Genomic DNA, 12,931 nt, shown 5'->3' on the forward strand with positions numbered 1-12,931 from the left:
AAGCGTAAGAAAGCCGCCCCCCACCGCAGCACCCCCTGCCCCCCACGCGCCCGCTGGCCGGAGCTGCAGAGCCCAGCTGTCAGGGCAGGCAGGCCCCGCGTGCAGCCAGGGCCGGGGGGCGGCGCGGGACCACATGGCCTCTGCAGATGGCTCGCAGGGATGATTTTTAACACCCTGGCAGCTGGGGGAGGCGAGAGGCGCATGAGTCACTGGCTGTCAAGCGGCGCCCGCTGCCAGAGGAGGCGGCGGCCGCGGCATGAGTGCCAGCTGGGAGGGGGGAAAGGGCAGGGGCGGCAGGGCCCCCCAGCCCGGCTGCGCTCTCATTCATGTGACGAGCGGTGATGTCCTGGGCCTGGCGGGGAAGGTCACGCTGCCCCGTCCTTGGGCACGGAGAAGGCCGCCAGGCACTGGGGTGGGGGGTGGCGGCATCCCTCCATCCAGCCCAGCGGCACCCCCTGCCCGGGGAGATGCCCACTTGCCCGGGGGGCTCCCTGGAGACCACCTGAGAGCTGGTCTGCGTCTCCCCCTGGCCTGGGCACGGCTGAGCACCCACAGGGCTCTTGGTAGAAAGGTTTATTTTTTTGTATTTACAGAACCCATATGGAAAAACCCCAACCCCAGAGGCGCAGCCCCCAGCCCCACTCCTCCATGCAGGGAGGGACAGGGCCCCCCAGCCCCACGGGTGCACTGCCCTGGACCCATGGCTGCTGGCAGCAACCTCCGTGCCAGGCAGAGGGGCTGGGCTCTCGGGGGGCATGGACCACTCCAGCCCGGGGGGGTCTGAAGGGGATAGGGCTCAGGACTCCCCTGGGGGGCACATGGCTGAGGCCGACTTGCACCCCCATCGCTCCGGCCTCTGGACCACAATGCATAAGGCAATGATGGGGGAGAAGGCGACCAGCTACGAAGGCTTAAATCTGGGATCTTTCCCCCAGGATAAGGTAATTCCTGCCCCCTCCTGCACCCGCCTGGCCAGGCTCCGGCACATCCCTGGTCCCAGGGGGTGGTGCTGACTGCTCCCCCCGCCCCGAGCAGCAGCATATGGCTTTATCGATTTGGCTCTGGTCAAAGGAAAAGCAACTGAAGCCAGTGATGAGTTGGGGGTGGGGGGAGAGGAGGACAGACATAAGTTGCACCCCCCCACACTGGCCTTTCTACCAGCCAGGACAAGCTGTGGGGGTGGGGATAGGGCTTGAGTCTTATAAATAATCACCATCATCATAAAAAAGTTATGTACAAAAAGTGTGCAAGCGGCAGAGGGGGAGGGGGGTCCCTGCCAGTGTCTCCCCAGCGGCACTGCTGTTGCGGGGGAGGGAGCTGGGGAAGGAGCCTTTCGCCCCCACCCCAGGTCCTGCCACCCCCGGGACCCCCAGCACCTCCAGGGCAGGGTTGGAGGGGCCACGTCCCCCTGGGCTATCACAGCTTGGAGGTTGGCGAGCTTCTGCCTTCGCCTGGGGGATGCTCCATCCACCTGTGGCCTTTCCCCACAGCACGAGGCAGGCCTGCTTCTCCCCAGCCCACCCAGCCCGGGCAACGCGGGCACTAGCTGCGGGCGCAGCACGTCTGCCAGCCTGGGGAGACAGCGGGGCTGCCACGTGCCTCCCCCCATGGCTGCTGGGCCCGGTGGGGATGACTTCCCCAGCCCAGCGAGGCAGCGGAGGGCACTGAGGGAGAGAGGAGGGGCACAGCTCCCCCTCCATAGGAACAGCTCTGGGGGTACCCCTTTGAAATAGGGTGCATTGGTGCCCCCCACCGCTGTGGCCGTGGGGGAGGGGAGCACGGTGGCAGGGGGGAGTAACAAAATCCCCGAAGATGGGGTATAAAAAAATCCCCAGCAAACCAGGGGGGTGTCCTGGCCCCGTGGAGGGTCCTGGCACGGCCTCACTGGTCATCCCCAGGCTGATATTGGGGCTCGGTGGCGGTGAAGTAGTCCTCGAGGAAGGACTGGAGGTACTCGAAGGTGGGGCGCTCCTCGGGTTCCTTCTTCCAGCACTGCACCATCAGCTCGTGCAGCGAGGATGGGCAGCTGCCCGGGCACTGCATGCGGTATCCTCGCTCCACCTGCTCCAGCACCTCCCGGTTGTTCATGCCTGTGTCACACATGCTGGGTGAGGCACAGGGGTTGGGGCATGGATGGCTCCCCGCCCTGCTATCTCCCCCCATGCTGGGAAGGGAACCCAGGAGTCCTGACAACCAGCCTGCCCGCTGTCGTCTTGTCTTGTGCTCATCGTCTTCCTATGCAATAGCACCGCCCCCATTTTACAGGTGGAAAAACTGAGGCACAGGCGGAGCAGCAACGGAGAAAAGAGCCCAGGGTTTTGGGAGCCCAGTCCATCCACCCCCATGCCACTAATGGACCCCAGGTAGCCTGATGCCCAGGCCATGCTCTAGCCAGTTACCCCCGCTCTCTCCCAGGTCTCCCCGAGGAGGATGCTGAGAGCTGTACCTGGGTAGGGCACGCGGCCCTTGGTGACGAGCTCGGTGAGGAGGATGCCAAAGGACCACACGTCCGACTTGATGGTGAACCGGCCGAAAAGCGCGGCCTCTGGGGCCGTCCACTTGATGGGGAACTTGGCGCCTGCAGGCAGCGACAGGGCTGAGCTGGGGAGGGCACCATGCTGGGGTGGGGGGGCAAGCCTCACCCGGCCTTGCAGCTGGGGGTGGAAGGGACCGGGGGCTCACCCTGGCGTGCCGTGTACTCGTCGTCCTCGATGAGGCGGGCCAGGCCGAAGTCGGCGATCTTACACACCAGGTTGTCCCCCACCAGGATGTTGGCGGCGCGCAGGTCCCGGTGGATGTAGTTCATCCGCTCGATGTAGGCCATGCCGGCCGCGATCTGGGGCGGCGGGGGGAGGAGAGTGAGACCCTCGCCGTGCCTGGGGCTAGCAGGACCTGCCTGGCCCTGGACTGGGGAGGAGGAAGAGGAGGGCAGCTCCCAGGCTGAGCCCCCGGGTCATCCTCGTGCCCCTGCCCCGGCTACCTGCGCGGACATGTCCACCAGCTGCGGCAGCTTCAGGAACCGGCCGTCTCTGTCCTTCAGGAAGTCCAGCAAGCTCCCTGCAGGGTGACAGCCCGGCTTCAGCCCCTGGTCCCTCAAGACCCCTCGCCCCCTTCCCTTGCCAGCCCTCTCTCCTGGTCATTGACTGCGAGAGCCCCGCGGAGCAGGGATGGTGTTGCGAGCCTCCTCCCCACAGTGCCCTGCTCCTGCCCGCTCCAGAAACAAGGCATCCAGGATGCTGGATGCCACGGGCATCCCTTCAGTGGTGCTGCCTGGCCCCCGAGGCCATGCCCACGCTCACCCTGGCTCATGAACTCGGTGACGATGTAGATGGGCTCTTCTGACACCACGGCGTAGAGCTGCACCAGCTTGTCGTGCCGCAGCCGCTTCATGATCTGCGCCTCCTCCAGGAAGGCCTCGGGCGACATGGTGCCCGGCTTCAGCGTCTTCACCGCCACCTTGGTGGTCCCGTTCCAGGTGCCTGGAGCCGGTAGGGCTGGGTCAGGCGGGGGCTCCCGGCACACGCGCGCCCACCCTCTCCGCCCCGGATGAAATGGAGGGCGTACAAGCAGGGAGAGCCCTAGCTAACGGGGGTCTCCGGGTATCCCCAGCGCCCGCCTTACCTATCCACACGTCTCCGAAACAGCCCATGCCGAGCTTCTTGTCCAGGGTGATGGAATCCCGCACAATCTCCCAGGCGTCCTTAGCTAGGCCCAGGGTCTGGGGCCGCATATTGGGGCATGCCCGGGTTAGTAGATGGCAGAGACCGTCATTGTGCTCTGGAGGGGGGGGACGATGGAGGGACAGGGGCTGGAAATGGAATGGACGCAGCATGCACGCGCGCGGCCAGCAGGCACCCGGGCGAGGGAGAGGAGGAGGAGGAAGGCCCCTCGGCCCCGGCTGGTCCCCCATCACCTGCTCACGGATGCTCGGCCAGGGGCCACCGGGCTGCAGTCTCGGGTTCGGGCACCAGGTGGGGATGCCGGCTTGCACTGGGATGCCGGCTTAGCGTGGGGTAGGGGATAGGGATGGGGGCACAGGGAGTACCCAGAGCCCCTCGCCACCGGCGGCTGCTGTGGAAGCCAGGGTGATCCTGGGGTTCGAGACCCGTGGCCCTGACCCTGGACTCTCTGGCCTGGCCTGGAGCGCGCGGCTTGGAGCAGGTGATGGGGCTTGCGCCTGGGGCAGCACTGAAGCAGACACTGGATCCGAGGGCCAAGCCCCTGCCAAACGGCGGGGATGGGACTGCCCCGTGGCCCACACACCGGAGACCCCCCTGCACCCCCTGGGAAGGCGCTGAGCTCCAGCAAACTCACTGCAGACAGTCTCTGCAGAGCCTGTGGCGCGCCCGCAGCCGTGTCCCGGAGCTGCCCGGGCCCGGTCCAGTCTCTGCCGTGCTGCCCCACGGGGCTGGGGGCTCTCCCCCGCCTCTCCCAGCCCGGGCCCCAGCGGCCCAGGGCCTACCCATCCAGACTTCCCCAAACTGCCCATTGCCCAGCTTCTTGAGGAGCTGCAGCGACTCGCGGGGGATCTCCCACACGTCTTTGGTTTTGACGGACAGGTCCGCCAGCTTGGGCATCCCCCTGTGGCACGGCACGACCAGGCGGCAGCACAACCCCGCGGCTCGCTCTTGGGGCACGAGCCGGGCATGGAGAGAGAGGCGAGAGCACGGACGGAGAGCAGGTTAGAGTCGTGGGTCCTGGGCAGTAAAACGCCTGACGGGGGGCAACCCCCAGGGGGCAGCACCTTCACAGGTGGGTCAAATCCTAGCGGGGCAATCCTGCCAGGCAGCAAGGATGCTGTGGGGAGCCCCGACACAGGACTGGGGCCACGCACCTGCACCTCTGTGCCCCGAGCCCAGGGAGGTTTTCCCGGCGGGTGCAGAGCCACGGAGGTCACGCGGGATCTGGGCTGCGGGGTTGCCCATGGCTTCCAGCCCAGGGGCTGCACCCTGGGACCCCTCTGTGCTGGGGAGCCACGACCAAGTGACACTCCCATGCCCCCAGCTCCTGCACCCGGGGTGGGAGCGGGGTCCCTGCGTCTGGGGGCTGCTGTCTGGTCTCTTCCGTCCCAGTGGGGAGCTGGAAGGTGGAGGCACCACGGCACTGCCCCAAAGCCCTACCCCCCCTGGGGGCTCCTGGCCTGCGACCCAGACCCCCTCACCGATGTAATGCTGGACCAGCTGCTGCACCGTCTCGAACTGGGCCCGGGTGGTGATGTAGTAGCCGCCGTTGTCCAGCTTCCGGATCTTATAGTGCTTCACGTGGTCGCCTTTCGCCTCGTCCCAGTCCCGGATGGACAAGGAGTAGGCACCTGCGGACACAGCCTCCAGGTCAGGCCGGGAGCTGACCCACACCCCAGGGCACCAGCGGGCACCGCTCTCGTGGGGCCCAGGCACAGCCCGCAGACCCTCCCGGGGCTGGTACCTTTGGTGGTCTCGCTCTCCCGGATGAGGAAAGTGCCGCGGGGGTTTCCAGGGCACAGGATCTGCCGCTCCGCGTCCTTCCGCCCGATCTTCCCGAAGTACCACCTGTGCGGGGGGATGCGGGGGCAGCTCAGCAGCACCCGGCGGGCATGCCACCCCCGGCACTGGGCACTGTGCCTTTGGCGGGCTCTGAGCTGCGATTTGGGACAACTGGGGCTTTGCTCCTGGCTTCCCGTGCGCCGTGGGACCGCATCTCACTGCACATGTCCGTGCAGAGCCTGGCGCCACGTGGCACAGATCCCGGTTGGGGTGGGCATAGACAGGCCCTGGGGCTGTGACTTAGGGCTGGGCAGCTTGCGGCTAACCCAGCCTCTGGGAATCAGGACGCCCGGGTCCTATTGCCTCGACTGGCAGCTCACGGAGGGGACAGGGCTAACCCGGGCTGCACCTAGGAGGTCGGGACCTGCTGCCCTGCGGGCTCTCGTACTCACTCTTCTGCCTGGATGGAGTCCACCGGCGCCACGTAGTTGCTGGGGACGTAGCCCGTGGCCCCCGTGCTCAGGGACCTCGCTTCCCACCAGTCACCCTCGCTGGGGAACAAGAGAGCGGCACGGAGTCAGGGACGGAGGAGACAGAGGCAAAGGGACCCTCGGCTTGGCTGGATGCCCCACCCCGTCCCCGCAGGCTTGCCAGCCGGGAGTGGAGGACATGGGCTCTGCTCCCCTCTAGCCACCGCTGTGCTGCCGGCCCCGTGCTCGGCGAGCTCAGCCTCCGCACAACAGCAGCTTGGGATCTGCAGCTTGTGTCACAAGCGACTGAAGCGGCAACGCTGGCTGGGATGCATGCAGCCCCTCGCACCCCGCTGATGATGCCCGCCAGCCTGGTGCCCCTCTGAGCTGGACGCGGTGCACGGGGGGCGTGGGGCACCCTGTCACCGGGGGGACTCACGTGTTGTTGATGATGTGGAACTTCTCCCCCTTCAGAAACGTCAGGTCGTCCTCCGTCCGGGCCTCGTAGTCGTACAGGGCGATGAACAGCGTCACGCCCCCACCTGTAGGGCACGAGGCAGCCGGTCAGCACCCCGGGCGGAGCCGACGTGGCAGCAAGCCCTGTCACAGTGGGGGCTGCCCCGGTGCTCAGTCTGGATGTGGGTGCGGCGGGGGAAACTGAGGCACGGGACGGGGCGAGGCTTGCCAGCCCGTCAGAAGCAGACCAGGGAACAGAGCTCAGGGCGCTATGTGGCAGCCCGTGGGGTGCCCTCCAGGCACTTATGGGGTCTGCTAGGAAGGGGACCCCAAGCCCTGTCTCACCCCCCAGCCCTGGGGTTTGACCTGCCTGACACACAGGACACACGAGGCAGCCCCTACCCCCGCCAAGAGCCCTGCCCTAGGCACCCATGCTGCTCCCAGCGGAGCCTGGGGCTCGCCCCTAGTGAGGACGTGCTGGGGGTGGGGGCTCCCGGGGGACACTGACCCGTGATGCCACCCCCACGGCCGTGCAGGGTGCTGCTGGGGTAGAGGCCGGGCCCCAGGAAGGCGGTGCCGGCGGGCGTGGGGGAGCCGTGGAAGTTGTTGAAGTCGGGGATGCAGCTGAAGCTGGCAGCAGACTGGGTGGGGTCCGGGTCATAGTGGGTGCTGGGGACCAGGTTGATCTTGCCATCGCAGCCCTCGCCCTCGGCTTTGCCGGACCCCTTCTTTTTGCACTGCACGCAGCCCATCCTGGGGACAGCTGCAGCAGGGGAGAGAGCGCGCAGGCGTGGGTCCGTGCACTCCCCGCCCCGACGGTCCAGCCCCTGCTACGGCCTGCCTCCCACCACCGCTCCACCCCACTGACCCCAGTGCCTGAGCCTGCAGGCCCCTCCCCAACCCAGCAGACAGCTGGGAGCCCGGCACCAGAGAGCACGTGGCCGCATGGGACGGCACGGGTGTGACATGCCGATCACACGCGTGTGCTGTGCAAGCAGGGGAGGGGCCGGGGGTGCCTGCTGACCGCCTCGTCCTTTCCAGCTGTCAGATTCCCCTTCTCCAGGCAGATGTGGCCAGGCCCCCCCACCCCCAGGGCAGAGCACGTGGGAGCCTGCTGGATGCAGGGGGTGGGGGACGGCACGCGAAGCCAGGGCTCCTAATGCAAAGTGACAGCCATCGCAGACACCTGCCCACGGCCGCCCGGGGACACGGGACGGGGCCGAGGAGCAGCTGAGCCTCAGGTCCTGGCCTTGCAGCCCCCCTTGCTGGCTTGTGGGGTCCCCGGGGCAGCTGCGCAGGCTCCAAGGCACCGCCCGGGTGCGGGCGGGGGGGAGAGGAAGCTCCCTCTGGATGCCCCTGCTCTGCTGTGGGGTCTGACAGCCTTAGATCCCCCCCCACCTGCCATCACCGGGACCCCCACACCACGGCACTCACTGGGATGCCTCCTGCGGTCAGTTCAGCTGCTCCATGGTCCCCGCGGCAGGAGAACAAGCACCTGGAAGCACACGGAGATGATGAGAGGCGCCAGCGCACAGCGGCAAAGGGCAGGGCCGCCCCCACCGGACCCTCCCTGTCCCCTGAGCCCACTTCCCCCACCTGGCAGTGACTCAGAAGCATTTGGGGAAGTGCCCCAGGGAAGTCAGGGCTTGCAACACCCACGGGGGGTCATGAAGATCTCACGCCCACGTCCCCGGGGGCACCAGCCCACACCGCTGTGCGTCGTAGCTGCAAAGCGGCTCCCCCGCAGAGCTGGTCGCATTTCAGCCGATGGTTCTGGCCATGCCTGCGCCGGGGCTCCTTGCACGTCATGCCACCCCACCCCATCGGCTCCCGGTTCCTGGAAGCCGACAACTCACTTCCCTGCTGCTGGCCGGTGCCTTCCCCGCTCCAGAAACTCTCCCCAACTCCACGTGCCAGCCCCGTGCCAGCCCTGGCTGGATTCAGGCGCAGCCGGACTCTGTGGCACCGCGCGAAGCTGCCTGGCTTTGCTCAGGGTGATGCTCCAAGGGGAGGGTGCAACCCCCAGAAGTCAGTCTTGGCTCCCCGGCAGCCCCCAGCTTTGAATCCAGGCTGCCTGGGCCCCGATCCTGAGAGCAGAGACCGGGCGCTGGGCTGGGCCGGCCTGGAAGAGCTGCCAAGTCGGGTCCGGAGATGCTCATGTCACGACCCTGCTCTCGAGGGCAGCCTGCGGCGGCTGGGGGGGTGCAGACCCCTGCTCCCCAAAGGCAGCTGGCTAGCAGGGCCAAGCAGGGGCCTTTGGGCCAGAGATCGGGAGAGGGGGCTCTGGGGCAGATGCACAGGGCAGGGGAAGGCGTCTGCGTATCCGATCCGGGAAGCATTTCCTTCAGACACCCCTGCAGCCACCTCCTCCCCCCGGCCGGCCATTTCCTCGCTCCCCCGCGGCCAGACAACAATGAGGATGGAGAGAGACCCTGTGGGACCGGACACGGCAGAGCGGGGCCCGGAGCCGGCCCCTCTCCCAGCGGGGACGCGGGCCCCGCAGAGCTGCCCCTTGCGGACGTGCCCCCTTGGCCAGGCGGGCGCGGGGGCCCGGGGGAGCCGGCTCCCCACTTCCCCTCGGGCTGTGAACTTGACGCAGAGAAAGTCGGGGGCCGGACGGCGCACTGACCTCCGCCCTCCCAGCCCGCAGGCTGCAGCCACGGCGAGGGGGCTTTGGCCACGCCGAAGGGCAGCCGGAGGGTGGCTTGGCACACGGGGCACCAGGCAAGGCCTGATCCTGATCCTGCCCTGTGCTGGGCGTAGACACCTGCCCTGGCGGTAGGAGCCTGGCAAGCTCTACCCTGCCAGCACGCTTGCACCCACGCCTCCGTGCCAGCCCCTCCGGCTACGCACCGAGGCCTCCCCGGCCCAGCCAGGCTCCCAGCAGCACGGCCCCGGAGCAGGCGGGACGGACGCGTTTCAACCCGAGGCGCCGGCTCTTCTCAGCCCTGCCCGCACTTACCCCCGCAAGCCCCTCGCAGCCCCGGGGCCAGTCGGCGGGAGCCGGCGCTGCAGCCCCGGGAAGCCGCTGGCCGGCTTGTGATAGTCCCACTTCCGCTCGCCGGCCGCGGGCGCTGCCTGTTCTCGGAATGGAAGAGGAAGGGGAGCGAGGCCACGGGTCAGCGCCACCGCTCGCAGCGCCTGCTCCGGGCACGGCAGGAAGGGAGGGCCCGAAACGGCTCTTCCCTCAGCCCGTTCCCCCCGGCGCGGGGCGGGCCGAGCCCTTGCGCCCTCCCTCGCGCCAACCACGGCTGGCTCGTGGCCTGGGAAACCGTTGTCTCCGAAACGGTCGCGTCGGGTCCGCCTGGGCCAGAACGTGCCAGCTTCCCGCGAGCTCCCCGGTCCACCGGGTGCCCGGGCCGCGCGAAAGGGCGTCGAACACAGGATGCTTCAAACCAAGCTCCTGGGGCTCCTTTCCCACCCGCGGAGGAGAATCGGGGACCAGCCGTGGCTACGGGGAGGCTGCCTGGGCATCCGCGGGCAGAGCCGGAGACCGAGCGAGACTTCGCTGCAGGTCAAACCGAAGGGAAAAGCGATCCCTGTTTTCTGGTGGGCTGAAAAGCCAGAAGGGATTTGGTGGAGTGGGGAGAGGAGGACAGGGGTTGCACCAAAGGCTTCGTTCCCCCCCCGCCAGGTTGAAGCATTTTGCTCCCATTTCCAGCGTTTTTAGCTTTTAAGAACCAAATCGGGAAGGAGGATGATAAAGAAACAGCTGCTCCCACTCCAGAATGGCCACGGCCAGACTTTCCCCTAAGCTTTTTGGGGAAAACATTGGCCTGGCTACATCACCCAGAGCGTCGTGGCCCCGGCCCCCCGCGGCGCTCTCCCCGGGACCTTGCCCCAGTCGCAGGAGCTGGCGTCTCCCGGAGAGAAGGGACAGGTTGGGGCCAAGGCACAAGAGGGACGCGGTGAACGGCGACACACTGGACGCGGCTGCTGGTATCCAGGGCCCGAGCTCCCGAGCACGGCTCTGAGCTGTCACGTTAGTGCCTCCAGGCCCCTGTACGGACGAGGCGTGAGCGCCGTCCCTGCCCCGGCTCACGGCCCGGAGCGGGGGGACTCAAGGACGCTCTCGAATTTTGGTAGCTGCGTGGCCCCCAACTTGAAAAACTCATTTATAAAGAGTTTACCTCCCAGCAGCAGGGGTGGGGGATCCTCCAGGCAGGGGCAAGCCTGAGCGCGGCTCATCCCGAGCCGCGGCATCGTGACGGTGCCTTGTGCCTGCCCCCCAGCCTGCGGGGCCCTGCCGCAGCCGCAGACGTGACCCGCAGCACTGCGGTGAAGCAAGGAGTGCCCAGGGTCGGGCTCTCCTCTGTTGAGGGGCTGCGGGACGTCTGAGTTTCAGACCGGGCTTCACACGGTGGTGCTGCACGCAGCACGGCTGCACTGACCGCAACCCCCAGCGTCAGGAGCAAGGGCTGAGGCGCTGGGGCCAGAACTCGAACCCGTGACCCTAGCAAACCCAGGCCTGCGGACGTGGGGGCAGGCTCAGAGGGACGGGGCACCCGCGAGAAGCCATTAGGGCACAGGAGGGTGGAGACAACAGCAACGCCCCTCGTCCAGGTCCATGGGAGAGGCCACATCCCCAGCCCCCGGTGCTGCCCCGGGTCCCCAGCCCGCGGGCACGGAGAAGCCCACTGACGGCGCGAGTGCGTCAGAGCGCACGGTCACCACAGTGCCCCAGCCCTGCGGCCACTGTCGGACGCCGGCAGCCCCGGACAGGCACAAGGGCGGCTATTGAGCTGCAAGGATGCTCAGTCTTCCTGGCCCGGGGCCAGGCCCATCCTACAGGCACCCATTGTCTGGGAGGGCACCTCTGAGGCCTGCCCCCTCTCGCCCACCGCCAGCCGGCTCGGCCCTAGCTGGGGGAAAGGGGAAGCGGGTTTCCCCGCTGGCAGGAGCTGCGATGAGAGGCAGCCCCCGGTCAGAGGAACAAGGGAGCGGGTCCGGGGTCTCAGGGGAGCATCCCCCGGCAGACAGCACCTACTCTCTGCCGATGCCGCCGGGCTGCCTCCCCCCAACCTGCCCTTTGGCCATGTCTCCGGTATTAACGCCCTTATTCTCACCCCCAGCCGCCCAGGGTCTGGAGCGAATGCAGGGCACCTCTCCGGGTGCCGGGAGGGTTGTATAAAGCTTTGCCCCTGCAAGATGCACGGTGCAGCCCAGGGGCTGAGGCAGGGGAGCAGGAAGCCCAGGGTCGGCTGCTGACCGGGTCCCCTGTACGTGGGGGCCTCTCACCCCTCTGAAAGCCCTCGGTCCAAGAGCCGGCCCCCGGAGCCCCACGCAAGATCCCGGGACGAAACCCGCGGGCACCCGCCGGCGGCAAACCGAAGCACCAGCCCTGCGCGTTTGCTCACCCCTCGCCCCGCTGCAGCTGTCCGGATGGGATGCATCAGGTCCCCCGCGCCCGGGACATCACGCCAAGCACTTCCCGGGGGGCATCCCCCGCGCCGGCCGGTGGCTGCAGCTAGCGCCCCTCTGCCGTGGCCATCAGGGCCTCGTGGCTTCTCGGCAATGCGAGGGAGCGCGCCTGCCTCTGCACAGACACAGGGAGGGCGGGGAAGTGTCACCGCCGCTTCCGGAGGGGCCCGGAGATCTCCCAGCCTTGGCCTGACCAGACCGGGGCTGCGAGCAGCAGCCGTGGCTGGGAGGTGACAGCGGTGGGGGAGGAACTGCAGAGCAGCTCGGTGCAGAGGAAGATTTCCCCTCTCTGCAGCCATCGCCACAGCCCTCGCAGCTTCCTCTGCTGTGGCGCTGGCTTCTCACTTAACCCTTTCCTCTGCGCGCGGCCACCCGCCCCGGGGCTCCAGACGGAGAGGTGGGGGCGGGGAGGGCTCTCGCGGAGGCCCCTGCACGGGCTTGCCCCCGCCCGCTGCCTGCCCGGGGCAGGGGGAGGCTGGAAGCATCTTCGCTCGCCCGGCGAAGGTGCCAGGGAGCGTCACTGAGCCGGGCTGCTCCACCCCCGCCCTCCCCGGGCAGCTGGGGCCTTCCAGTGCGTGCACAGATGTGCTGGGCAGGTGGCCGAGCACCTGGGGCCCAGCCGGGCTGGGCTGGGGGGTTAAAAAGGGGAGAGAAGCCAGCGCTGGCTTGAAAATCAAAGGAGATGTGATGGGGGGTCTGCGCTGCAGGTCGGGCCAGGCTGCAGGCACAGGGAAGATGGGCCGTGCAGCGCGGCCGCGGCCTCGAGGCTGCTGCTGGAGGCCTGCCCAGCGGCAGGAGAAGGGGTCGGCGGGTCTCCCCCAGGCCTGGAGCGCAGCCAGGCTCCGAGCAGATGGCGGATCCTCGACCGGGCACGGCTCTGCCAATGCCCCACGGCCCCGGCCTAGGGAAGGGGCCTGAGCAGCGCTCTCCCCCCACCGCCGGCGGGTCTCTGCAGCCCGTACGCTGGGACGTTTGCCCAGCAGGGCCTTCGCCAAGACTCAGCACGCTCGTGTCACCTATGCCAGGCCACCGCCCCCGCCAGCCCCTTCCCAGGCTGGAGCCATCCGGCCACCCTGTTCCCTCTGCTTGGTTTTAAAGCGTTTCCGAGACCTGCCCCGTGCT

At 68.1% G+C, this 12,931-nt stretch overlaps 1 protein-coding gene across 2 annotated transcripts; it reads right to left on the minus strand.

Annotated features, from left to right (window-relative positions):
- Nucleotides 1–703: 703 nt before the first annotated feature.
- LOC109294202 (proto-oncogene tyrosine-protein kinase Yrk) lies at nucleotides 704–11,985 on the minus strand. 2 transcript variants are annotated; one of them, XM_019512506.1, is made up of 13 exons: nucleotides 11,746–11,985; nucleotides 7,823–7,883; nucleotides 6,897–7,151; nucleotides 6,372–6,474; nucleotides 5,915–6,013; nucleotides 5,425–5,528; nucleotides 5,162–5,311; nucleotides 4,463–4,627; nucleotides 3,300–3,479; nucleotides 2,981–3,057; nucleotides 2,683–2,836; nucleotides 2,447–2,578; nucleotides 704–2,090 (listed from the first exon to the last, which is right to left on the minus strand). In XM_019512506.1, exons 3-13 carry the CDS (start codon nucleotides 7,138–7,140, stop codon nucleotides 1,882–1,884), a joined length of 1,617 nt encoding a protein of 538 aa, XP_019368051.1. In that variant the 5' UTR covers nucleotides 7,141–7,151; nucleotides 7,823–7,883; nucleotides 11,746–11,985; the 3' UTR covers nucleotides 704–1,881. The 2 variants fall into 2 exon arrangements, with proteins under 2 accessions (XP_019368051.1, XP_019368052.1); XM_019512507.1 differs by lacking the exon at nucleotides 4,463–4,627 and adding an exon at nucleotides 3,622–3,777 and having other exon boundaries at nucleotides 11,746–11,982.
- Nucleotides 11,986–12,931: the final 946 nt, after the last annotated feature.

The sequence above is a fragment of the Gavialis gangeticus genome, unplaced genomic scaffold (assembly GCF_001723915.1).
Source record: "Gavialis gangeticus isolate Ggan-Ray unplaced genomic scaffold, GavGan_comp1, whole genome shotgun sequence".
Taxonomy (NCBI): Eukaryota; Metazoa; Chordata; order Crocodylia; family Gavialidae; genus Gavialis; species Gavialis gangeticus.